Source organism: Sturnira hondurensis, unplaced genomic scaffold, assembly GCF_014824575.4.
Source record: "Sturnira hondurensis isolate 20B ecotype Veracruz unplaced genomic scaffold, ASM1482457v3 Scaffold0019216, whole genome shotgun sequence".
Lineage (NCBI taxonomy): Eukaryota > Metazoa > Chordata > Mammalia > Chiroptera > Phyllostomidae > Sturnira > Sturnira hondurensis.
This window is the reverse complement of record NW_028091847.1, coordinates 7400213-7427231: the sequence shown is the minus strand read 5'-3', so window position 1 is coordinate 7427231 and position 27019 is coordinate 7400213. Positions and strand designations below refer to the sequence as shown.

Here is a 27019-nt window from a genome sequence, read left to right as displayed (position 1 = left end):
TGGAATGGAGAATATTAAGGGTGGCATAGTTGGGGAAGAGAGAAAATCAGGGATTAGGTTTTGCACCTGCAAAGCTTGTGATATCTAGGAAACATCTAAGTGGAGGGAGGTCTGGACTGGAGACCTAAATGTGGGAGTCAGAATGAAGATGGTATTGGAAGCCATGAAACTGAATGAGAAATACAGGAGAGTGGGCTACAAGAAAGACATTACGTTCAGGGGCCGAGCTGGAGGCACTCAGACACTCAGAGGTCATAGTGAAGGCAAGGAACCACTAACGGAGACTGAGAAGGAAGAACCAGTAAGGTAGGGGCACACCGCGTGAGTGTGTTTTCCTGGAAGTGGAATAAAAGATGTTTCAAAGAAAAGGGAGTAGTCAAACACTGCTTAAAGGTCAAGGGAAATGTCAACCAGGAAAAGATTTCTGATTTAGCAATGTGGAGGTCACCGTTGACATTGACAACCCCAGTTACCATGGACAATGGGATGAGAAAGCCTACCTGGAGAAGGTATGAGACGGGAGAAGAGTTGTCAGAGCAATCGAACATAAATGCCTCTTTTTCTTGTTAGAAAGTTGAGCTTCATTTTAAAAGCCAGAAATTCAGACTTTTTATTCACCCAAATGAGCATTGTGTCCACAGCAATTGGAATCAGTCAGATTTTACTTGAGAAATCCCCCTTTCAAAGGACGGAAACTTTTTGTGAAATACGTTTTAGCAGTTTTGAGCCTGGCAATCTTCGGTCACCGAAGAAACACAACCACTTCAGTGAGTTTGCAGCTCAAGGTAGTTTAAGTTTTATCATCTAATTTCCATCTCTGGATGCACACACACACACATCCAAAATATGGCATCATTGTCTGTAGATGACTATTTCAACTCATTCTAAATTATATTCATGCAAATATTTCATTTATTTATTTTTTGTTTTTATTTAATCTTTATTGCATTTTTCCTGTTACCATTTAGTCCCCTTATACCCTTCTCCCCATCTATCACCACACTGTTGTCCATATTCGAGTCCTTTTTCCTTTTCACTTGGTCCCTCCACCCTCTAACCCTACCTCCCCTAGCTGTCAGCCTGCTCTCTATCTATGAGTCTATTTTGCTTATTACTTCAGTTTGTTCATTAGATTCCACATGGGAGTGAAATCATATGGTATTTGTCTTTCTCTGACTGGCTTGTTTCACTCAGCATAGTGTTCTCCAGGTCCATCCATGCTGTCTCAAAGGGTAAAATGTTCCTCTTTTTTATGGCTGAGTAGTATTCCATTGTGCGAATGTCCCATAGTTGTTTTATCCACTCATCTACTGATGGACACTTGGGCTGCTTCTATATCTTGACGATTGGAAATAATGTTGCAATGAACATAGGGGTGCTTATGTTCTTTGGATTAACATTTTGGGTTCCTTTGGATAAATTTCCGGAAGTGGGATCACTGGGTCAAAAGGCACATCCGTTTATTTTTTGAGGTATCTCCATACTGCTTTCCACAGCGGCTGCACCAGTCTGCATTTCTACCAAAGGTGCAAAAAGGTTTCCCTGTCTCCATACCCTCACCAGCACTTGTTGTTTACTGATTGATTGATGATGGCCATTTTGACAGATGTGAGGTGATATCTCATGTAGTTTTAATTTGTATTTCTCTGATGATTAGTGACATTGAGCATCTTTTCATATGTCTATTGGCCATCTGTATGTCCTCTTCAGAGAAGTGTCTACTCAGGTCCTTTTGCCCGTATTTTATTGGGTTGTTTGTTGTTTTGTAAGTACTTTATAAATTTTGGATATCAAGCGCTTATCAGATGTATTGGTGTTTGTTTTAAAATAATTTTTAAATAATGTTTCTCATTCTATGGACATTCATTTGACAGCCTTTCTTACTTGTAGACATTGGTTCCCATTGTCAACAGTGGGAACCAAATCTTAGAAATCGTGAACTTGAGATTAAAGGCAGGGCAGGAAAAGCTGTCAGCGAAACATGCTAACATCACGCATCTGCGCAGGATGGGGTCGGGTTCTGACTCGGAACCATGAGGGTGCTGTGAAGTACAAAGATTTCATTCTCGTGATGTCACTTTGCTGTAACATTAAAGCCAAGAGTCCTCCCCACCCAAGGGCAGTGGCCGATTTCCCAGAAGCCTCATTTCCCAAAGCCAAAGCTCCGAAGATGCCAATGCAACCCATGCTGATGCTTCGTCTCATGTTATTTCTCAATTTTATGCTTAATTTACTCCTCTTGGTTTTATGTATTTTGACACAGCCAAGTGTAGGTGGGGATTTCCCCACAGCCCTTTAAATGCTATAAAACTTTAATATGGGGAGATAAAAACAATAATAAGCCATGCCTCCAAGCCCTCACATCTAGTTCATTTGAGCTGAGCGCGAACCCTTTTTGATAGATTTAGATTTTCAAGTTCTCGCACTGTTTTTAAATGCCCTTGTGCCTTTCCTTGCCCTCCTCCTCCACCCAAATAAAAATTATATTCTACCTATAACCCGGGCAAGCAACACTTTATTGATGGCAGAAAATGGCATCTTTACAATCCTTAAATTACCAGGATAATGGCCTATTCCATGCCTGAGCCAATGAGATTCAATGTGGGTCAGAGGAAAGCCAGGACGATGATAGCCCAGCCGTTTCGGGAGCGCAACCCTGAAAGGTCTTTTGGAAAAAATGAAGTACTGCTCCGGGAAGTCTGGGGAGTTCGTCTGTTTCAGTGTAATTGCCTCCTCTCTGCTTCCTAATACCCTTAAAACCTCTGAGAGTCTTTAATGTACGAAGTTCAACAAAAATACCTTCAAAGCAGATTAGTTCTAATTATAGTTAATATTTGTTTGCTGTTTTATGGAATAAACTACATTTGCTTTTTTATAAAAAAAAAAATTCACTTAACTGCATGTCAGTCGCCCAAATTTTAAGTGTACAAATGAAATGGAAAACATTTATTACACAAATTTAATTACAATTCTAAGAAATAAACATGCAAATTAGATCGAGTTCAATTTGCAGCTGCTAATCCTCGTCCTTGGTCTTGCTCCCTTCCTCTCTGCCTTTCAGTCTGTGCCTCTCCCTTGATTCCCAGGGAGCCTGGCAGCCAGAGGTTTGCTTCTTCGCAGTCGGAGGAGCACTGTTTTAAAGAAGTGTTATATTTAGCACATCTGGCGTAGTAGCAGTAAACAAACATTATAGTCTTTGTAGCACTTTCGTGCAGGTGCCTACCCCCTGATTTTATTAGGTCTATGCCTTCCAAGCCTCTGCGTTCATTACACCTGAAATGACCCATCCCGACTTCGGAGGGGTCCCGAGACAGAAGTTATGAATTAATGTTTCAGAAAAACAAACTCCAATTGAGCCCAATATAGGGGAAAATTACTATTTGCAAAATAATGTGGTTCCGGGGTGGTTTAAATTACATTCTCTTGACCAAGGACAACCTCCTTTATTACTTTTTTATTTCCTGGAGGTTTTCCCTGGAGACTCCCCAGCCAGAAAGTGTTGCCAATTGAAGTTGCAGCAAGACCAAGGTTCTTTTTTATGCTCATGCAGCTCCGGAGGGGACCGGCGGGGGCGGGCGGCGAGGGGGGAATAACTGCTCGGTCCTGCAAAGACATCTGTTTCTCATCTCCGTTTGCTGTGGCAAAGGAGAAGAAAGTCTTTTGCAGAGGGTGGGAACGCACAGATTTTTTTTATTTTTTTTTTTAGTCACACGCACACACAACAACAACAAAACTAAACCAAATTTAAAAAGGGAGACGACATCTCAGAAGGTTGCCGAGTGAATACATTATTCTGCTGGAGCCGAGCCCCCGGGGCTAGGGCGGGAGCCCGGAGCGCGTGGGGTCTGGGCTGCGGGCTGGAGCCCGGCCCGCGAGTCCCCGGGCACCGCGAGGGGAGGAGGAGGGGGAGGGAGGGCGGGAAGCAGGCAGGGGGCGGGCTGGGGTGGGGGTGAGGGGAAGGCGCCCCGCGTGCTGCTGGAGGAGCGGCGGCGGCGGCGGGAGCGGAGGGAGGGAGGGAGAGCGGGCGCGCTTGTCATGTTCCCTCTCTCACCCTGGGGGCATCCTGCACAACCTCTCCTCGGAAATCCACGGGGAAATGGCAAACAGGATTGACGGGTTTCACACGCTCCTCGCTAGACAGAGCCGCTCATTACCATAACCGTCTGCAGCGACGGCGGCGCCCCAGTCGCGGCGGCGGGACCTGCCCGGACCCTCGCCCGCGGCGCACCAGCGGCCACCGCCAACCGGGCGGCCGGGCGGGACCCGCGCGACTGTGCACCGGCGGCCGGGCTGGCGCGGAGCCCGAGCGGACAGGGAGCAGCTGGAGCGCTGCGGCCGCCGCCTCCCGCTGACCCCGCGGTAAGAGCCGGGCTGGCCGTGGGCGGCGGGGGCGGAAGGGCCAAGGCCGATCCCGGGCCTCTGCCCGCCAGGACCGGCACCCACGCGGCCTCCCGCGCGCCCCCGGGCAGCGCCGGGGTCACCGAGGGGTTTCGCGCAGGCCGGAGCGGGTACGGCGCGCGGCCAGGCCAGATGCTGGCCGCTGGGCGCGGAGGTGGCGCGGGCCTGTCTCGGGACCCGAGTGCGCCGAGGCGCCTTTCCCCGGGCGGGAACCGCCGCCTCCCGGGCCGCTCCTGCGGCCGCCCTCGCGCGCCCAGCCGAGTCCAGGGGCAGGTGGAGGCGGCCGCTCGGGCGAGACCTCAGGGTCCTGGGTGGCTCCCTGTTCCCTTATCCGAGGGGACCAGGGCCAGTAGGGGGGATGCCTCCGGGTCTGGACGCCGCGGCGCCTGGCAGGTGGGGAGGGAGGGGATGGCGGATGTCAAGAGCGCGCGTTTACTAGAAAAGGAATAGCTGCAGGAGCTGACACCTTCTGTCCCCGCCACCTCCGCCCGCGCACTCTCCTCCCCAGCAGCCGAGCCGCGCTGCGGGCGGCGGCGGCTCCCCTGTCCTCAGCTCACCTCCCGGGCGGGCTCCGCTGCTGCCCGCCGGGTCCACGCCTCCGCCCCTCTCCTCCTTTCCTCCCCTCCCGCCCCCTGGGCCCTCGCAACTTTCCCGAGTGTCCGGCTGGGGCGGCAGAGATGGGGTGTGGTGCGGGCTGGGCGCTTGCTGGCGGGAGATGCGTCTGTGTCCCCGCAGTCCCCGCGCCGGGCGCTCCCTCAGCCTCCCGCGCGGAGTTGGCTGGCCAGGGCGGGAGGAAGGGAGGGCCGGGCAGGATCGGCTGCGGGCTGGAGCGCAGACTGGGGCCAGCCTCGCCAGAACCCAGCCAACCGCCCTGAGTCATTTCCTTGGAATCCTACCTTTGGTGTTTATTTCCCTTAGAAGGAAACTTGGTTTTAAAAAAAGAAGAAGAAAAGAAAGAATAATAATAGCTCTTATTCTTCAGGAGAGGCGCAGGACTCGGGCACCGTGGAAAGACAACTTGCCTTTGTTCCCAGACACTTGGGGTGTTGTTTACTTTCTCCTGCTGCCGGTGGCAGGCAGGGCTCTGCTCAGCACCCCAGAGAGGGGCTCAGAGGCTTAGGCCCCGACCCCCCGGGGGTGTGGCTGTTTCGGAGCCAGCTTCCGAGGGCTGCTGCCAGCCTGCAGGGAGTCGTTTCTCCAAACTCGGACCCCAGGCTTGGGCCTGAGATGGGGAGACCTGGCGCTGGTGCTTGGACACCCAGGCGCCCTCGCCACGCCCCCACCACGCTAAGTGCCCCGAGGCCCAGGACCCGCATTCCCAGCCCCAAAGCCAGACTTAAATAAAGCTCTTGGTTCTCTGCTGGGCTCCCGGAGGAGCTACTGTGGAGAAATACACCTCCCAGGACAGACAGGTGTACTGCCAGGGCTGGCAGGAAAGTGATGTCTGCCTATTCAGAAGGTGCTGAAGGATTTTATTCCGCCCCTGCAGCCTCTTCTGGGCAGTTGGACCACCGCTACCCAGAGCTGGTCGAGCTGTGGAGATCTTATCAGGGACAGCGTTGAGGTCTGGGTTTGGTTCCACCGGGGCAAGACATTTAGGGCTGTCGGTGTCAAAGGTGCTTTGCAAATAGCAGCCCTTTACTTCCTCGCTTTTCAGTATTGGAATCAGACTGCCATGATGCTCTTAATGAAACGTCCTCCAGGTTCCATGACAAATGTGAGAGGGGTGGGCAAAGAATGACCAGAGGCCCCTGCTAGGTTCAAGGTGCCACTGAATCTGCAGCCACCCCGTTCCCTATGCCAGCCACTCCTATTAGCATCATAATGGCTCCGAGAAAAAAGAAGCCCCACTCATCTGGAAAAACCAAACTGTATAGAAACCCCGGGTAACTTTACTGTGAGCATTTGCTGGGAAAGCGTGACATTTCCGCCCTCAGCCTCCTGGGAATGCTTGAGGTGTCATTCCACTACATCCACCTGGCTCACAAAACAGACACGCAGGAGCCTGAGCAGAAAAGGTCAGAGCCTTCTTATTTTTTAAACACACTGGAACACCCTCTTCACCCACCCCTCCTCCTCCTTCTTCCTCTTCTTTTTTGCGTTTTTTTTTTTTTGGAACACCCTTTTTTGGAATCCTCTCACCTGTCATGTTAAGCAAATTTTGCCATTAATATGCATCTTAGTGGCTATATCTAATACGAACAGCATATAAATATGTGGGTTTAAACTTATGAATTCAGTAACAGAATTACATAACTCTCTCCACACAGAGTACAATGATGGTTTAGATCTGCACCTATAATACAAATAAAGAATCGTGTGAAATATCGGTGCTTAGCGCTGCACACTCCAATGCTTCAGGAACCCTAAACTTGCCTTCTTAATTTGTTAACATCCCCGACTGTAAATTCTAAGTAGGCTGGGAAGACTCAACTGCAAAATCTCCTCCCTACTCGCAAGTAATCTCAACTCATGTATATTTTATTCACACGTACATAAATCACTGTGAACCTCGGCTTCTCCAGGTTAGAATTTTGTGTGTAGAAGTTTCCAATTCAGAAAAAAAAACTTACTAAAATTGGGTATCATAAAGGAAAAAAACAGCCAAGATAACAACAATTCTGCCATGTTTCAAGTTCGTGTATCAAGTTCAAATGCTTAATGACAAAATTTTATGTACTGGAAACAATACTAACAAATAGAAACACTGAAATCCTTAACAACCAAAAAAGCTACAACAATGAGTCCTTAAAATATAAACAAACTCTTCCTAACATAAAACAGCACAGGGCCCACATAATGTCCTGTTCAACAAAGGTAATTGCTGCGTGGGGCCTGCAGAGGCCTTCTTGTTTTATTAAGGGGCATGGATTTGTCAACCTGCTTTGGCTTGGATGCAATAAAAAGTTCTTGGGCAAAACACTTGGATCTTATTCCCAGAATCCAGCACAAAAGGGAGGGTAAATTTCAAGCTGGAAAATAGCGTTGCCGTGTCCAAGAGAAAGGCTACTGCCTCAGAAAAAGCTATAATTCCTGTGTTCCTGGCAACAGCACTTCCTGATACAATTGTCTTAAAATAGGTTAAGAATTTCAGTTTGGACCATTTCATGAGAGTCTTCCAGGGAATAAATTATCCTGAGGTTGGAAGCCTCGTTTGGATGCCGAGTTGAGGGGGTGACAGACAGAATGGTGTAGTTTGTGCAATAGATGTAGGCTCAGCCTTTTGGCTGATGTCTCCAAGAGCAAAATTAATAACACGTGCCACCATTACTTTTCAGAGAATTAATCGAACCTTCTTTCCCCCCTCTTGTAATAAGATTTACTAATAAGCCCTGGATGTTGCCTCTTTGGAGAGCATTTGAAAAGAGAAGGGGTAGGTGGTTTAGAAGCTCAGATTCCAGCCGCTGACCTAGACGCCTCCCCTGTCTGTCAGACGCCTCCCCTTGCTTCGTTCTTCAGGGGGGCTGGGATGGCCTTCAGGGTCCCAAAGAGAAGCCTGGGTGAAGGATGGAGTCTTTGCTGCCAAGAGCTGCTCTGTTAGCCAGAAGGACATTGTCACTTTAATGAAGCTTTTTCCCTGCCCCTGGTGCCTTTTTACCTGGAAGTGGACTCTTGTTATAACATGTAGGTAATACCAACCAGTCTCCCAGGAGACAATAGGAGATTCACCCTTTCCCCCAACACCTTATGAGCTGTATAATTTGGAGAAGAAAGCAAGAACTAGACCCTTCGTGCACATGGAAAAGACGATCAGGCTGCAGAAAGCAGGTCCGACATCACTCTTTGTGACAGTTCTTCAAACTGCACAGGGACGTGAAGGAGGCTGGGCTCTCCTGAAGGAACTGGCACTTAGTAAGGCGCTGAAGCTGCTTGGCTGTCCCGGCCTATCTGGTCTCTGGGTCTTTCTGCTGTAGCCTCAGACCCTCGTATCCCTTGAACTCAATCTTGACCCTACTTTGAGCTACTCAGGACGAAGTGAGGGCACTGTGCCCCACCTGAGTTGTGGAGGAGCCCAGGGCCCATCACAGGGCGGAGAGGCTCCCTGTCTCCCTGGAGGCCCTGGGGAGGGATGTGAACTGGAGAGAAGGGCAGTGGTGTGTTGCCTCTTGAAAAGTTCCTGCCTTGTGTCTGGGCTTTGTAGTGTAGAGTTGCCGGCTGCCTCTGGCCCCCGAAACCCTGGCTCCTGTTTAATATTCTGCTTGCTCCGTTGATGTTGTGCTTGGCTCCTGTGGGACTGCAACTCACGGCTTGAAACTGGAGCCAATTTTCTGTCTTCATCTCTCAGTGTTTTGACTGGAGGCAGATCCAGTTCAGGCCGATCGGGGCTGGTGGAAACAACTACCAAGTGTGTCTCTGTCTGCTTCGCTTTGGGAGAAGAAAGTGGAGGGAGCCCCAGAATGTTGTAGAGGAACTGGCCTGCGGAAACGCGAGGAGGAGGGGGCAGCGGAACAGGCGAACTCGAGAGCATCACCAAGGATTCCGGTGGAGATTTCTGCCTCCCCTACCCCTTTCCTTTGATTGATTAGCGGGTTTCATCAAAGGAGACTCTCAGGGGATTGGCTAGAAAATTGATTGTGCCTTATTAATAGAAAGGAAGCGCAAGGGTTTTGGCCTTGCCTCCTAGCGGTACATTTTCTGCAGCAAGGTCAGGAGGAAAATGTGTTTAGGAGGCAAAGCAGCTGTCTCAAAGAGGGCTGAAGGGAATCCGAGAACAATAAGAAATGGGGTTTTAAAGATCCGCCCATGAAATGCAGATTGCCGAATGCTGAGGCTGAGCCACTAGCAGCAAGAGAGTTTGCTGAGGTTTTCTTTGAAAAAAAAACAACAATGAAATGTTTCAGGACGAAGGGGGAGGACCAAGAAGTAAAAGTTTCCCGAAGCAAAGGGAGGAAGGTGCCCAGGCCATCGCCTGGCTGCCTCCTGATTAGGGCTGTTTTCTGTTTTTTTCAGATCTGAGGCTGCCAGAGATGACTCTGGTTCTGTCCATGAATAGATTCTGCGAGCCCATTGTCTCGGAAGGAGCTGCTGAAATTCCAGGGTACCAGACACTATGGGAGGCTGACAGCTACGGAGGTCCGAGCCCCCCAGGGCCAGCCCAGGCTCCTCTGCAGGGAGACCGGGGAGCCGGCCCCCCGCTGGCAGGTACTGCTCTTGACCTTCCCCTGCTGCCCTCTGAGGCCAGACTGGTGGGAGGAGGTGGTGTCTGCAGGGCCTCTGGGAGCTGAGCCGGCTCCAGGGACTTTCCAGGCTGCCTGTGTGCCTCTCTTAAGTGAGCCCAGGGCCCCAGGGAGAGAACCAGAGGGGTATTTAAATTGCATTCAAATCTGAGTCTGGACATGTGCTTCTGCTTTGTGTGGAAGTCCTGAGTCTGTATTTTTAAGAGAGCCAAACCAGATCGGGAAACTCTCAGTCTGGGTTTTGGTTTTCCACCCTGTGGAACTGCACGGTTCTCAGAACTAGACAAGCCCCAGTGGGCTCGACCGTGGAACCCCCATCCCATGAGACAATAAGGAATCTGCACTTGGGGCCGGCAGCCGTGTGTCTCTTTCTTTTATTAAGCACACAGTTGGCTTTGGTGTGGTAGGGAAAAGTGGCAAAGCTCAGAAAACAGAAATATGTTCTTTCTGATTCTGTAATCTAGCATTTCAGGTTAGTTCCTTTGGATTTCTGTGCAGAGGAAGCAATTTTAAAAACCCTACAGTGCAAAAAAGTACTTGTGAAGTCTGTTCTGCTAAAAAGGGTTAAAAGCTGTGGTCTTTAAAAATTAGACCCTACTCAAATTCATGGTTAACATGTTACATTTTTTAGAGCAAAAAGGACTTCGGTTACCCAACATTTCAATTTAAAATGTAAAATTTTATATTTTGAAAGAAGAAATATTATAACTTCAATGTACAGGTAATTATCTCTTTCCTTAACTAGAGCAAATAATATTTTAAAGTTGTGTAATTATTAGTGCTTACTATTTAAAATGCATGTATTGGAACAGTGGTGTTGGTACCCTGGATTTAATTAAACAATTTGAATAAACGCTAATATAATTTTGGAGTTGTTACACTCCTCTTCTTTATGAGTTTGCCTGTACAAAATATCTGAGTATTTTGTAAATGCTGAAATATGTCATCTTTCCTCTGTAACTGTCTAGAAAGACTGGCCTGGGTCACAGGAGTCTGTATGATAGCAACTATTAAGACAAGTGTTTATTTTTAATCACCACATGTACAGACAGATACAAAGCCAAGTTATCTTCTAGAAGGAAAGGGAAGAAAAGTATTTTGTTTGGAGAACCTCTGGCAAACCGCATGTCATTTGTCATATCTGATTTATTACTACAGGATCACATTACAGGGGAATTTCAAACCCTTTAACAACATCCAAGATCGCATACTTTAAGAGGAAGTATGTGGAAGAAGAGGACTTTCACCCACCACTCAGCAGCTGTAGCCATAAAGTATGTTTTTTTAAATAGTCATTATTTTTATTAAGAGTTTAAGATCCTGAGTAACAGTTGCTTGATCCATTTCCAAAAATTAAACTGTTCCACCCAAGCAAGGAAAACGAGCTACTTCTCATCAGAGCCATATTAAGCGTTGTCACTTTTTTGGGTCCTGTGTTATTTTTCACGAGGAGTTGAAGAAAGAGCCAGCAAAAGCTCCTCTCCCCAGAAATAGCAAAATTAGATCATCCAACGGACGTCTTTTATACAAATGATTTCGTTTTTCTCGAGTTGTGTTAAGGGTGTGGTTCGTGCTGGTTTGCACACGTGCTGAGATGCCCTTGCCCCTCCTCCACGGGCGGCTGCCCTGAGCTGCTGCCTGCGCCCACATGGGGGTGGCGCCTCCGTGCTGGTCTTGCCCCCGTAGGGGTGGACTCACTGTCCCTTAAATTTGTGCACAAAAGTGGAAACATGCACTTCATTGCACATTTATTACATGTGTTTAGTCTATTAAAATATACCATCCATTCTCTAAAAAACACCAAAACTAACTTTTTTGCATATGTTAGAAGATCATGACAGAATCCAGAAAGTGTGTGCAAGAGTGAAACTGGCCATCTAAGTTTTCCAAATACCAGCTCTTATTCCTTATGGTTATCTTCCTTCCAAACCCCCCCCCCAAAAAAAAACTGCAGATTTAATCAACCCAGATCATAGTCGTCGGAAATTCGGGCAGGATTTTTTTGTTGTTTGACTCATCTTTCTCTCTGTCTGTTCTTACCCACCCCCCCTTCACAGTCCCAGTCCTTTAGATGTCACCTTGACCTTGCAGGTGCTGGTCTTTCCCCAGCAGGTATAGTCCCTGCCTTTGGTCAGCCCCAGCTGGTTGAGTTCACAGCCCCTCTGGTTATGGTACCACTGGGCTTTTTTATGAGCAGGAATAGCTGGCCCCCAGGACACAGGCCATTTCTTTCCTCTGTCGTCTATGGTGTGGTCACAGCAGTTTTCCAGTTGCCATGGGATTCGTGTCAACATCCCACGGCGATGGTACCACCCCGCTGAGGAGCAAGTCCTCTCCCTCCCTGTTGGCATCTCTTCTCCTGCCTGGCCCCAGAAGGATGCTACTTTGGTCCTTCGGATCCTTTCAGGTTCTGAGCTTTGCTCCTTATCGGTGTCCCCCTGTTGATTGGAGAAAATTGGAAGTGTGAAACCCAGAGGACTGAGAAGAGGGGCCGCACTGAAAGCCCAGCTCTTTCTCCTCTGTGGCCAGGCCAGGCTTCGAAGGGTACTCACTCTGATTTATGGGCATGCAGTGTATGAGTGTGTGTGTGCGCACATATATTTGTATCACACACATAAAAGCACAAGTATCGTAAGAGTATAGCTTGATCAATTTCACAGAGTGAACATAGCTATGTCACCAGCACCCAGATCCAGAAGCAGTGTCACCAGAACCCCCCCTTCCATGTGTCTGCTTCTAGTCACTGCCTCTCTGCCCCCAAAGAAACCACTCTCTTTTTTAAATATTTTATTTATTTATTTATCCTTAGAGGGGAAGGAGAGAGGGAGAGAAACATCAATGTATGGTTGCCTTTCGTGCATCCCCTGCTGGGAACTGGCCTGCAGGGAACCGGCCTGCAGCCCAGGCATGTGCCCTGACCGGGAGTCGAACCGCAATTCTCTGGTTCACAGGCCTGTGCTCAATCCACTGAGCTACACCAGCCAGGGCTAGAAACCACTCTCTTGACCCCCGCCCCCAGCAGCATAGGTCAGTGTGTTTTCCATGCACTTCACTGTGTCAGAAAAGAGCCAACCCCCTCCTTGCGGGGGTCTGCATTGGGGCCACACCCATGAGTCAGCACGGGGAACTTCAGCAGGCCGACAACATCTCTAAGTGAGCCTGGGGGAAAATGGGACCACAACATTTCCAGATCCAGAAACTGCCAAGAAAGAAGTATGTGGTGGTGGTACGTTTACAGAGTCCATTTCTTAAGCTTTCTCTTCCTTTTCTGATTTTTAGACCATCTCCAGTTTTGAGGAACGAGCCCACATCCTTTATATGTCCTTAGAAAAGCTAAAGTTTATCGATGACCCTGAAGTGTACCTCCGAAGATCTGTCCTCATAAACAACTTGATGAAAAGGATCCATGGAGAAATTATCATGCAGAACAACTGGTGCTTTCCCACCTGCTCGCTCGGCGGCAGCCCCGCGCAAGAGTGGTTTCTGGCTCAGGACTGTCCTTACCGGAAACGGCCGCGGATGGCCAAAGAGGAGTGTGAGAAGGTCCACACCTGCTGCTTTTACCAGGATTGTGGTGGTCACTACCTAAATCTACCCCTTTCTGTCAATGCTAATGTCGGAAGTGCCTCCGCCGCCGCCACCTCCTCATCCTCGCTCTCCTCCTCCCCCCCTCCGCCTCTACCGAGTTGTTCCCACCAGGTGGATTTTAATGTAGGCAGTGCACCCGTTTACAAGGGGGATGGCCAGATACCTGCCAACGAAATCTTTGTCACTAATGTCAGGTCACTTGGTGTGCAGGAAAAGGCCAAATTAAGCGATGAGAAAGCGAATAACGACACCAACAGGGATGGTGCCCCCCTCAGCCATGAACCTGTGGGAAATGACCTTGCTTTTGAGTGCAAAGGCCAATTTTATGATTATTTTGAGACTGGCTATAATGAAAAGAACAGTGCAAGTGAGTCTTGGAAAAAGTCCTTAAGGAAAAAGGAGCCTTCTTCACCCAGTGGCAAACTGTGCTGCAGCAAAAGGAAGTAAAAGGCCAGCGCCTCCCCGCCACCGCTCCGACGCATGCACAGCATGACCACTTAGCGCTCATACATTTCCTTCTGCGTGGGTTTCCTAGTTTTGTACGACCGCTACGATTATGCCATGAACATGCCGTGTCGCTTTAACGCCTGGGGAGCAGATTGCCTAAAACATCTGTATAGGAATCATCAGCAAGCTACTTAGATATGTGGTGATTTTACCAAGAAAACCGTTGACCTAACGCTTAAAAGTCTGTCTTAGTTTTCTTACAAGAGAGACCAGTAGATTAGACTGGGGGACAATGTGTCCTTGGGATATTTCCACTACCCCCAAGGAGCCTGTCACTAGCTACGAAACTTCAGTGTTTGCAGTTACCTAGGTAGTTATTTGGTAAACAAATCCATATAGCCAGCAAAGGATGTCTGCTTCATCTACATGATACAGTATTTTTTTTCTGAATAAAAGACTGAAGACAGGGAACTAGGTGAAATGGCTTCGTGGTGCTGTTAAGCCTTTGTATTTAACAGTCTTGCGTGACAGATGAAACTAGGATGTAAGGTGAATGGAACACACCTGTCTAGGGGCGGCCCCCAGCGCCTTGCGGGGAGGGGCACTCCCCCCAAGTTCCCGCTGGCCTGTCGCGGGTGTCCGAGGCTTTTAGAGAAGTGTGATACAGGGCGATTTTTGGTGCCTTACTTTGTCTTAATTTTTGCCAATGTGAAAATTAAGGATAAATCAGAGTCACAGCAGGGATTTAACAAACAGGAAACAAAACAAAACAAAAAAACAGGGTGGATCAATATTGTTTGGAAACCGTTACTTCGCCTGTTGCGTTCGACTTTTGATTCGACATCTCTATTCTTCCTTTATTTTTGATGCCCGATTGTTTTTGAATTTGGCATTTTTAGAAAGGGTTGGAGGGAACAATGGAGAGAGCTGTTGGAAACCAGCGCTAGCTGCTTGAGATTTTTCTATGGCAACGGTCTGTTGCTGGGGTTTGGGTTTTTTGGGTTTTGGGTCGTTTTGTTCCGTTTGGTTTTCTTGTCCAATGCAGTTCATGAACCAGTGGCATGCATTATATTTTAACCTGTTTTGCATCATTTCACTCGTTTAGATGATAAAAGCATGTGGTTTTTTATATATAACTTTTGCTGTTGATTAAGAAGCACAATGTTAATAAATGATGTGGTGATCACTAAGGTTTTATCTTCAAGAATGTAAAGATTTTAGGTTTGGGAAAGTTATTTTGGAGAAATGGGACTCAGTCGGCGATAGCCACTATGTGTTTGGTCAACATTTTTCTCAATGATTTCTCTAGTTTATCCATTTGTAAGAGCGCTCAGAGTGCCCCTCTGACCCTCCTTCCTCCTGGCTCCAGCCAGCTCCTCCTGCTGAGCTGCGTTCCGATTTCCAAGGTTACTGGTGGACCTCGGCCTCCTTAAACCGTGCTGCACAAGAACCAAATGCCAAACGGGGGAAAGAAGTAAGTCCTCCCAGTTTCTCCAAGATAAAGCTTTTTTATTATTGCTATTAATATTAAATATAGGTCTCATTCATACAGTGTATGAGTAGGATCATCATTTGGACAATGTCCACAAGGACCAATTTTTAAAACATGTTCTTGTGTAATGGCTGAATAGTCTAGTAAGGTTTGTCCTTTATTTTCAATATTTGATAAACATTTGATGTTGAAAACTTAGATGATAGATGCTTGTATATGAATGTGTTGTTGTAATAAAGTGAGGTTTTCTTGATATATATTTATTAAAATGATCAAAATTCATTATGATGGTCTTACTTTAATGATTATCGGCTACGTTTCTCTTGTCCACGGCTCTTTCTCCTTTAAAAAAAACTCAGAATGTCTGGAAACCATACTAGGCAGTGGCCACACAGGGGTTTTTCCTGGAGGAGACCAATGTGACAGGTGTTGGAGAAGGGTCCCAGTCCGCAGGTTTAGATTTCTGTGGAGTAAGAGTCCAATGTTAGTAAATGATGTGATTGGGGGAATCGATAAGGTTTGATCTTAAAGAACCGAAAGATTTCAGTTTTTGCAAAGTGTCTGGGGAAAACATAGCATAACACGAATCTGTAAGTACTGAATCCTAGTTCATTCCTTTAGGAAACGTCAAATTGTCAAGATGACCCACCCCTAAACGGTTAGAACAGCTATGGAGGAATGCTAGCAGTACTCTAGGCCATTCTTTATTAATGTTATTCTTAGAGGGTAATATTTTATTTGAAGAAAGGGGAAAGCTAGTTGGAAGCTAATTAATTTGTCAAATGTAGCATTCTTATTATGAGTGTAATACATAATAGAGATTTAAATATGAAAGAAAGGACTTATTCTTTTGCTTTGTAAAAGCCCAGCCTTACCAGATGTTTTTCTTAATGGCAAATCTGTAAATGATGGAGCTGGTGATTTTCCACAGCACTCACCTGAGCTGCGGGCTCACGCGCCTGCTCAGTGGAACCCACTCCAGCTTTCTGCGGTAGAAACGGTGCTTTTGAATCCAGCAGTGTGAAAATTTGTAGTTGTTAGTTGCCAAGTTGTGGTATCTAGGATATTTCCAGCCTACTAGCGGGAATACTTTGTTGTCACCAAAACAACAAAAAAAAGATTTTATAAACTTCCATCTAAATGACAAAAACATTCCCGTTGTTGATATCAGGGCCTCCTATGTGCCTGTGTTGTCATTTCTGCCCAGGAGATACCACGTGCGGTTTTCCAGGACAGCCAAGGCGCCCCTTAGTAGTATGTGAAATGTCTGAACTGGGTTCTTCTATGGTTCAGCCTCAGAGAGTGGAAAAGCTACGACACTCCTCCCCTCACACTGCTGTCTCCCCACTTGGACGTAGCACCTTTTCTCACTGCTGAGCTCAACTTTGAGGAAAGCCTGATGTGGCAGAATCCAGACTTTTCAAAGTTAAATGAGGAGAATTTTTCACTTAAGACAATGGCCCTGGTCCTCAAGAGTGCCTGTAATTGCTACTCCCCTGGGCATCTAGGTGCATGTCATCAGCCAAATCCTTAACTTTTGTCTCTGGTCCTTCCTCTCCAAAAGTGGGTGGTGTAGAAGATGGTCTGTCAAAGCGCTTTAAAAGGGTAATCATTATCATATACTTCCACTTCAAAAACCCTATTATTCTACACTTCACCTTGGAAGGGATCCTGGAAACAAGGTGGCAGGGGCGGGACCTGGGAGAAAGGGAGGAAAGGTCAAGATAGTTGGCAGTGACGATGTGACAGTCAATCATTAGAGTGAAGCGTCTTTGGCATGATCTTTTAAGACAATGCAAATTGAGACCATTTTACATGCTACTCTGTTAAGTAAATGCTGGAGCAAGTGAATGAAGGCATGTACTTTTAGAGCTCAAAGACAATTCCGTCAAAGCACTACTACCCACTCTTCCAATCATGAACTTGCGTTACAGCTCCACTTGACAACTTCCTTTCCACGTATCAAGAGGAGAGCCCAGTCCTGGCTGGTGTAGCCCAGTGGATTGAGCACAGGCCTGGGAACCATACAATCATGGTTCGATTCCCAGTCAGGGCACATGCCTGGGTTGCGGGCCAGTTCCCAGCAGAGGACTCACGAGAGGCAACCACACATTGATATTTTTCTCCTTCTCTCCTTCCTTTCCTCTCTAAAGATAAATAAATAAAATCTTTAAAAAAAAAGAGGAGGAAAGCCCAGAGCACCTTGCAGAAGACATGGGCATTGCCAAAGAGATGTAACCCTCACAGTAAATATCAGACAAGGACATAAGGGTTCTTATGCGACACAGCTAGGCTTTCGTATTGCTCAAATTGTGAGTGGGAAATGTTTTTGAAAATAATTACTTGTTCCAATCCATTTTTAGGACAGTCCCTTAAATTTGAAGTCACAGTTAAGGTGACCACATCCCTGCCAATTTTGAAAACAAGGATTCTGCGTGGAATTAACAATGGCGGCTTCAATGACATGCAGGATTGTCCCAGGAGGAAAAGAATAAAACCACTATTTAGATGATGAAAGAAAATAATGTACGGTTTCTAGTAATGTATTTTCAGATAGCTGTGTTTTGATTCTGTAGTTTAAAATGAGCTCATCAGGGGTCTTTTAAGTTACTACATGATGCCCCCGTCACTTTCTTTGAGTTAATGGTGGATAAGGAAGGTCTATTCTCTTCCCATGGCTAAAACTTCTCCATTTTCTGTGATATAGCTACAAGACCCAGGGTCAAACAGTTACTGGTTTAGAGACTGTTACCAGCCCTGAGTGCATGCTGTCTTTCAGCCAGGAGAACTCACTTAGGAAAAGCACTTGCAAAAATGTAAGTCATGAACACTTGAATCTCACATCCTGCCATAAAGTGCATCAGCAAGTGAGTTTAATAAAACATGCTGTTTAAAATAGTCTGTAATTTCCTGTTTCTGCATTTCCCTTCAGTATCTCTGACAGGCTGAAGAACGATGGCTAAATGGAGGGAATTTACACAAGCTAGTCTGCTGCTGTTTGCAAACCACCGCCATGAGCTTCATATTCTTTGGTAAACAGTTCCCTGGTGGGCTCTCTATAGTTCACTGTTTTTCCCTCCGTGTAGGTCCAATTTGTTAATTTTGAAAATGCAAACTACTTCTTTCTAGACTGGAAACACCTGCTTTTGACCTCCGTGAAGCTGATAGAATGTATGGAGATGATGAGTCATTTCTCATGAAATTTCCCATGTTTTTCAACCCTGTCGCCGTTCCCTTGATTTCGAATTATAAAATCTTATAAAATGACCTATCTTGGGAGGGACGGGGGGGGGGGGGGGAACACACACAGAGAAGAATTTGTAGAGGCGTGAGCTGTAGGCTTGCTTTCTGCCAAGATCCAAGACAGTGGGCACACAGCAGAACTCTGGGAAGGAGGGCCATGGCCCTCAGCGGGCACCACCTCCATCTGGGTAGTTCCATGGCAGCGGCTGAGTCCAGGCTCGGGCCTGTGATCCTTCGCTGGCCCCTCTGATTGGTCAGCTCTCACATGAACCCAGCCTGGATACTTCTAGATACAGTGCTCTTCCTGTAGGTGCCTTCTTAGCAATGGCAATGAGCTAAGCTCAGGTATGACATAACACTTGTGTCCTGGCCATCGAGAAGTGAACAGATATCTCTGAAATGCACCTGGCACAGCACTCCGGCATCTGTGCCACCCTCAAAGCTCACGAAACCCCTGAGTTCACAGTAAGGAAAAGATGGAGAATAACAAGACTACAAGGCAAGGATTTCAGCAAAAGATTGGGAGTTGCTCTCAGATGGAAGGGAGTAGAGGAAGTATGAGACACAGAGTCCCACATATATTACAGAGTGAATTCACTTTAAAGTCTAAAGATTAGAAAGGAGAGAAGACTGTTTTTGGTAGGACCTCTTTATGGACACAGTAAAAACCACTTCAGGGACTAAAGTTTTTCCTTTATGCTTTTACAGGAAGAGAGAAATAAAAGGCTGCCCTTACTTTGGGGGCTGCCCTTTGGGAGCTGCGAGGGTTTCTCACCGTTGTTCTCCAAGTCCTTCGATGCTGTGCTTTTCAATGAACCCACCAAAATATCTTTGTGATTACGCACAGGCCTTAGCCCAAGGCACTTCTCTCTTTTTCAGCTCAGGCTCAGCAAGCGAGGATTTCTCTGAGCACAGTAGAGGCTTAAGAGTATAGGAGTTTGTAGTCCCATGGGTGAAACACGAATTCCCGTTCTGCCGCTGTAGCTGTACAACTTTGGCCTTGGCCAGTGGGCCCTTTACCTCTTACAGCCTTGGTTCCCTTGGCTATAAAACGGGCTGCCCACTTCATGAGTCGTCTGGGTACACACTATGTATGTGCAGTACAGTGAGTCCCCGGACACCTTGAAGGACAGACAATAGTCCCAGATCCTTCTTTTTGTGGAAAGTATTTAGCCTCTTGGCTTCTGTATAGAAAGCTTGAAATAGGAGGGTAGGGTCGAACCTGGGGACCCAGAACCCTAAGACAGCTATGAAAGTAGTTATTGATTTCCCTCGGGTATTTTTAATATTTCCAAAAGCTTATAGGAAATCATCAAATTTCCTGAAAGCAGTTGCTCAGGCAAACCCATGTCAGATTTCTTTACCTTCGGCTGGAATTTAATCAGCCTGGGTTAGCACAAACCAAGAAGAAACTGTCACTGAGAGAGTGAAGGCACTGTCCTTAATAAATACAATTTATTTTACAGCTAGAATCTTTCAGAACCTTGGCTATGTGAAGGGAATAAGAGGTGTCCCTTGCAAGAGAAAAGTTTAAAACCACTTACCTCTGACTTCTCCCCAGGATTGGCCAAAGTTCAAGTTTATTTTAATTGCTATATTGAATGATTCTCTTAGACCTTGTTTTTACTCCGAGAAAAAGTACAGAATTAAGTAAATAAATATAGAGCAAACATTATTCCTAGTGTTCCTATAGTTGATAAATGTGGCCAAAGCAGAAATGTCTTGTATAATTATAACTTTGAGGCCATGACCTATCATAAAATAACTACCATACAGTTTCCACTAATAAGGTCCAAGTTTAAAAGCAGATCAACTAGGGTGTGGTTGAGCCTACTGCAAGATCTCATCCCTTTCTTTGCTGCATTTAAACTGAGAGCCCAGCCCTGGCTGGTGTGGCTCAATGGATTGAGTGCCTGCCTGCCAGCCTAATGGGGGCACATGGGAGGCAACCAATCGATGTACCTACCACTCGCACATTGATGTTTTTCTTCCTCCCTTCCCCTTTCTCTAAAAGAAAATAATAAAATCTTTAAGAAAATAAATAAACTCAGAGCCCAACCAGTGGCTTCAAAATAGGATTTCACGAAAAAAAAATTACATTTCCCTCGCTTAATTTTTCAAGACTGCATATTTTTCCATAAGGGGAGGTAACCCGCAGTGAGGCTTGCTGATTGGTTAGGTCTGAAATGAGAACAAAACAGAGCCCTACGGTGCGAGAAAGAGAAATGGGCACCCGAGTACAATGAAAGGAAATGCAGCGTCGCGAAGTGATGCTTCCAGGACCTTCTCTGGAGCAGATTTTGCTCCCACCCTACCCAGCCCTAGGATCTCGTGATTGGCACCAACAGTTGCATTTGGGCCAGCTGGGGAGGCCAGGACACCTCAGCCTACCCAGGGACATCCAGGCTAGCCATCTCCAGACCCTTGTCCTTTCTGTGTTGGTAACTCAGTAGCTGGAGTAGATTTTTAAATTTTCTGGTGGGTAGGATTCCAACAAGCAAGGAGGATCCGGTAGAATTCTCAAGCAGTCCAGCCTTAACCTAGCTGGTTTTAGCCAAGATGATGTAATGTACAAGGGATGCGGGGGATGGAGGGCATCTCTCTGAAAACAGTATTAGTCTCCACATAGGATAGAATCATAAAGAAATCCTGGGGCCGTCTTTCCATCTGGATTTTGTAAGGGGTGAACAAATAAATACAGGCTAGGAAGAACCCTGGGATGGCATTTGCAAGAACTGATTGATTTCCAATTCTTATTCTCATTATAGATCAGACAAGGTTGAAGTCGATTGTTCTAAAATTTTCAAACTTTTAAACTTTTTTTTCCTTACAGTTTATTGTATTGGTTTTCCATCCAATGACTGCTGTTTCTTAACCACAGAATTATAACCAAGTTAATATGGAGAGCACTAGATTAGGAGTTCGGAGACAGGTTCTTGCTGAGTTCTACCACCCATTAGCTGTCTAACCCCACAAGCCCCTTAACGTTTTTTGTTTTGTTTTTTTTAAATTTTTTCCCCTAGATTTTATTTATTTATCTTTAGAGGGGAAAGGAAGGAGAGAGATAGAGAGAGAGAGATCAATGTATGGTTGCCTTTGGTGTGTCCCCTGCCGGGAACTGGCCTGCAACCCAGGCATGTGCCCTGACTGGGAATCGAACCGCGATCGTGTGGTTCACAGGCCCGCGCTCAATCCACTGAGCTACGCCAGCCAGGGCCCTTTAGCGTTTTTGAGTCGTAATTTCCTATCTGTCAAACGACGAGGCTGCACCCAAAGGGCCTCTAAGATTGATCTCTTTTGGCCCTAACATTTGTGATTCTAACAATGATGATCTTTCTGAAGATTTTTCACTTGAATTGTCTACATGTCATCTTGTCCTTTCTTTTCCCAGAAAGCCTCCCTGCCCCACACCCCCGCCCAAAAAAACAACCCTGAGAAATTGTTTCTGGAGATTTCTTAAAGAATAGATCTCTGAGTTTGAGATTTCCTTTCCCCAGAGATCATTTTCTGCACGTGGCTGCTAACCTATTGTCTGAAATGCATTCCTCCAGATAGGCCATACTCCCGGTGGTGTCTGGGTACAGTTACTGCCCACCCCCCCCTCCGTCTCTCATTAGCCCATTAGCTCAGAACATCCAGAGCCAGCCAGGCACAGCGCCGCTCCCCCTGGCACAAGATTGCCCCCCCCCCTTCCAGCAACCAGCCGGCCTGCCCGACACAGGCAGGAGATCCGAGAACCCTCTTCTCTCTCTCGTTTCTGAGTAATAAAACAGCGGACTTTCCCCCCTCTTTTTATGAAGACAGTTCTTGCAGCTGTTACTATAACTGTTGGGTGTTTTTTTTTCTTCATACAAGCCAAGATTATGGTCCCATAACCCAATTAGTGTCATTTGGTGGTGGTCCAAGTGCTTCCCCTGCACGAGTTTTAATTTGGGGATCCCCGGAGGCGGCACTCCACATCTGTAGCCGGCCTGTTCTTCCTCTTCCCTTATTTGCTCGAGGTTTATAGGAGGATTAGCTGTGTGGTCTGGGAGGCGGCTGCTTCTCTTTCATCCGCACTGCTCTCCAGCCGCCAAGGAGCCTTTTACTTTTCATCAAGCCCTGGCACCTGGAGGGCGGGCAGCCGGGGCGATGGAATGAATCAGTGGATGCCCTGCAGACCTCGGGGGGGGGGGGGGCGCAGCCCTGCAAGGATGGGGGAGGGGAGAGGGGAAGAAGGCTGCTTATTGGGCGGCTAGCCACCCCGCCAGGCTGGGCCAGGCTGGGCAAGGCTGGGATCAGGGGCGCAGGGCGCGGGGGCCCCCCCGCCACCTCCGCCCCGCCCCCACTCCCTGGTTGACGAGGGCTGGCAAGGGCTCGCGGCGCTCATTGTGCAGGCAGCTGGCACCAGCTGGGAAGGGGAATTTGCATAACAAAGAGCCAGAGCAAGCGCGGCGCAGCCCGGCGGGGGCTCTGCAGAGCGCCCAGAGCTCAGAAGAGCCGCACAGTCATGGGCTACAGCGCGCCCTGGGCCTCCCTGGCCCCAGACTCTTGGAGCCGTAGGGCCCTGGCCCACCACCGGCATCCGCGACGACCGGGGGTCTACCGGGGTCCGACCACCGGGCTCGCCCAGAGAAAATAGTGGAGTGTGAGTGTTGGTGATAGCATGAGTGGGCGTGTGCGTATGGGTTGTGTGGATCCCTCTGAATGTGCGTGCGTGTGTGTGTGTGTGTGTGTGCGCGCAGGGGCGTGCATGTGACTGAGTCTGTGGACACGTGAATGTGGTTTGTAGGGGCCACCTACAGACTGGAGGAGACCCTCTGGGTCCTTCCCCACCCCACCCCCACGCCCTCTTTGTTTATTCCTTCCCTGAAATGGGGAAAGGCATCACTAGTTCTCAACTCTGGCTGCACCTGGGGAGCCTTTACCTAGCAACCAGACCTCAGCCGCACCTAGAGACTCGGGAGTAAGAGGCTGCTGAGCCCGGGTTTAGGGCCTTGAAGACTGTCCTTCGCCACCAGTGGCTGAGGTCCAGTGCGCGCATTCCTCTGCCACCAGCGCTGATCTCCAGATCCCGAATGGGCAACTTCACTTCCCCGTCTGCATATCATCCTTACAGCTGCCCCGTGGGGAGAAAACTGTCGGGAGACTAAGATTGTTACGTGTCACAAAAGGTCACAAAGCTAGTAATCTGGCCGGCCGATTTGGAGCCCAGGACTGTAGGACTCAAAGCCCACGTTCTTTCCACTTTAATAGTACCATTTAAAAACACCGCAGTTGAATCCGTTGCCAAACCTCAAACTGAGCAGGTCCCAGGAAAGATCCTGGGAGGACTGCAGGGAGAAGGTCAGGGCGCAGAAAGACCCCCATCCCAGATGGCAGGCAGGGACCAGACAACGTCCCTGGAAACTAACGCCTGGGGCTCTCAGGGATCTGGCTCGCCTCTCCGCTCCCCCGCCGCGGGAATGGCAACAAGGTCAGGGTCCAGCCCCCTCCCTACAGGATGGGAAGATGCAGCACAAGCCGGTCGCAGTCGCCCGGGAGCGGTCGGTAGCTGCACAGCCAGGGGCAGAGTGGGCAGGAGGCAGGAGGAAGAGCCGCAGCCTGAGACCGGGGGGACCTGGGGAGCAGGGGACCGGCAGACAACACCTCCGCGCCTTCTGCCTAGCGCCTGGGTCTCGCCTCGCTGCTCCGCGCCGGCTTGTACTTGAGTGTCCCCTGCGTCTCTGAGGCTCCTCGCCCGTTTTACGACAGGAATCCCTTGCCCTGGCTGCCTGCGCAGCTCTCCCGGAGAGGGAGAAGAAAAATAAAATGAGCTACGAGGCTCTGCCAGCCCCAAGCTCCCTCATTAACCAGAGGTGTGTGATTGCGTGAGTGCCGGCTGCTTCAGGCCTAGCAGCACCGAGCTCTAGAGGGCCTCGGCCTCTGAAGCCACGCAGTCGCCCCGGGGAGATGAAGGGAGTGTCGCACAGCCCTCTGCCCAGCCAGCTTTGCTCTGCCTGCACCAGGTGCTTTGATGGTCAAACCCCAGTGCTTACTTACGGGGACAGCTTCCTACAAGAACCCCAGTTCTGGGGAAAGGAGCAGCCCTGGGCATGTGGGCAGCCTCTGGTCCTGGAGGCGCCCTGGAGAGGGACAGGGCTGAAACCCTGGGCCCCCAGCCTGAGTGCCACCCTTCTGCGCTAAGGAATGGGTTGGGTGAACCAATGGCCCTACAGGGCTGGTGGTGGCTGCTGTTATTATTATTAATCGTTCAGAATTCTCCTAGGTTCTAGCAACTGTGTTCATTCTCAATAAATGGCTTCTTAATAATCATTTTAATTAGCAGAAAGGCTGTCTTATTAAAGCTAATTAAAGGCAATTTGGGAACCTTATTTTCATACAATCATAAAATTAGAGAAACAAGAGGCTGGAGAAATGGGGAACTCTCAGACTTTCTGCAGAGGGGGCAGGGGAGAGCTGGGCAGGGAGACCATAGCCCCAGGCCAGGCCTGAAGGTAGGAATGCCCAGACCCAGGAGTTGCCTCACTCGGTGCTGGGGCAGCGCAGCTAGAGGGAGGGGTGGTGTTCACATCCTCCAACTAGAGTCTCAGGGTCCCCCCAACTTCTGTTCCCACAGTTGGTCATTTCTCTTTCTCCAGTTTTCTGGAAATTGGAAGTGCATGTCCATTAGAGACTTGACTTGCCTGGGCCTCACTGCTTCCCAGAAGCTCCCCATCTGTCCCCTCGCGTCCCCTCCCCCTCCACGCTGCTGCTGGTCTCAGGAGCACCGCCCGAACAGGTTTCGGTTCTTTCTCTCCTTCCCATTTCCCAGCCTTCACCCCTGCTCTTCCCTCAGCCAGGAAAAACCTCTACCCCCACTCAGGCAAAGAGCAACTTCCTCTCCAGGTCACTTCAAGGTCTGCGTTTTGTAAGAAGCCTTGCTGGCTACTCTATACCTGTTTTATGATATATAAAATATACAATGACACTCAAATACGGAACAGGCTGACAGGGTCCAGAGAGGAGAGGGGAGAGAATCATAGGGGGAAAGGGGATGGACTCACATGAACAAGTATAAAGGACACATGGACAATAATTAAGGTGGGGGGTGGAAATGGGAGGGAGGTGGGGAGCACTGGCGGGGGGGCAGGGCAGGGAATATAAAACAGAAAACTGTACTTGAATAAGAATTAAATAAAAAAATATACTATCCCTCTCTCTATAATGACTTTTCAACATATATATATATATATATATATATATATATATACACACACACGCATACATATATCATTCTTTTTTAGAAAGGCCATATAAAGTAGGAATTAGACGTGGGTTTTCAAATCAGAGACCTTAGTTACAACGTGGGCTTCACATAATTTTGTGACTGTGGAACAGTGATTAATGGGCACATATCATCGATGTGATTTCTAACTAATGACTTGATTTCCCTGAACTCTGGTTTCCTCCTCGAGAGTAAAGTGAGACTCACGGTAATACCTACTTGTAGGAGACCGTTCTGCGTGGCGTGGGCCCAGCTCCCACTCGGAGATGCACAGGACCCACGCCCACAGATAGGTTCTCCCGTGGGGAATCAGGCCTGCAATGTGCCTAGGCCGATTTGAGTCTTGCTTTTTGCTAAAAACTCCCTCAACGGGATATGTGGCAAATATTTTCGGCAAAATAACTTCCTAAAATGCATGCTAAACCTTCCAAGGAGGAGTTTAACCAGTTCAACCACTTTTCCTTTTTCATTTGCAAATATCCCTAGTCTGTGATGGGATTAGCAGCATTGGCTCCTTTGTTTTCTGTAAAAAGTAACCACCTAAAGCAACCTGTGTAGAGTAAACGAGGACCATCAGGTAATGTGCCGAGAAACCCAATAAAGGCCAGGACAGGGCAAGGGCCGAGGCTTTTGGCTCCCCTTGAGAGAAAGAGCCATGCTGTCCCTTTTCCTCCACCGGACTCAGTAGTCCATGTGAATGTCTCGTTGGTCACCCATAATGATGCGGACACTGTGGGCCAGTGTCCCCATCACCTGCATCACCAGGTTGTTAGGGTGTGGAAGTAGACGGTGCATATAAGGCACTTTACACAGCACAGGCATATAATACCATTAGCTCTGCGATGGCTGCGCTGTTGACATTGGGGACAGTTCAGGGGGTGTGAGCAAGTGCACCAGGAAGAGAGAACCCACAGTCAAAGGGATTCCACGGTGGCCTGAAACCCCGCCAGCCACATCTCTGGGGGTTTCAATGTCTCAGTGGTTGCCTTCTTCCTGCCCTCTTCTCCAGGGTCCTCTCAACACCAGGAACAGAACTCCTCTGGAGTTAATGGGACAGTGGTTCACAGCCACATACTTCTCATAAGTATCTAGCCTCAGGACTCAGAACAAGAAAGACCCTGGACAGGGGTTTAGCTCCTTGCTTTCTTGCTTCAAGCTTCTCAGCATCTCTCTGTCCTCAGCAACATTCCCTATAGCGAACCCATTCTGGCCAGAATCTAACAGGTTAAAAGAACTCTGCAGGAACACCAGGAATTCTTGCCTATCCTTGCAGACACAGGTTGGGCTGCGTGTAGATTTAGCACAGCAGGCCTGTGCCTTTCCTTCTCTGTGGCTAAGTCCGTGAAACAGTGAGTGGTAAAGCAGCCCCTTCCCTCTGGTCCAACCTTGCGCCCCAGCTGGTTGAAGTTTTAACCATGGCAGAAACTG

The 27019-nt window shown here is 48.2% G+C and overlaps 1 protein-coding gene and 1 long non-coding RNA gene across 2 annotated transcripts; one reads left to right on the top strand and one right to left on the bottom strand.

The window, feature by feature from the left end:
* Positions 1–2629: 2629 nt before the first annotated feature.
* On the bottom strand, positions 2630–4139 carry LOC118974219 (uncharacterized). The gene is made up of 3 exons (XR_005063810.1): positions 4052–4139; positions 3451–3603; positions 2630–3131 (listed from the first exon to the last, which is right to left on the bottom strand). It is a non-coding gene; the product is annotated as an uncharacterized LOC118974219 (long non-coding RNA).
* A 130-nt stretch (positions 4140–4269) lies between these two features.
* SERTAD4 (SERTA domain containing 4) lies at positions 4270–15384 on the top strand. Its single transcript, XM_037027599.1, has 4 exons — positions 4270–4359; positions 9349–9540; positions 10734–10849; positions 12855–15384. Exons 2-4 carry the CDS (start codon positions 9366–9368, stop codon positions 13608–13610), a joined length of 1047 nt encoding a protein of 348 aa, XP_036883494.1. The 5' UTR covers positions 4270–4359; positions 9349–9365; the 3' UTR covers positions 13611–15384.
* The last annotated feature ends 11635 nt before the right edge of the window (positions 15385–27019 follow it).

Bases quoted from the DNA above. Each gene is read 5' to 3' on its own strand.
- SERTAD4 (XM_037027599.1), top strand. From the start codon at position 9,366: ATGACTCTGGTTCTGTCCATGAATAGATTCTGCGAGCCCATTGTCTCG. The intron at 9,541-10,733 runs GTACTGCTCTTG...TTATTACTACAG, and splicing joins AGCCGGCCCCCCGCTGGCAG to GATCACATTACAGGGGAATT. The intron at 10,850-12,854 runs GTATGTTTTTTT...TCTGATTTTTAG, and splicing joins TCAGCAGCTGTAGCCATAAA to ACCATCTCCAGTTTTGAGGA.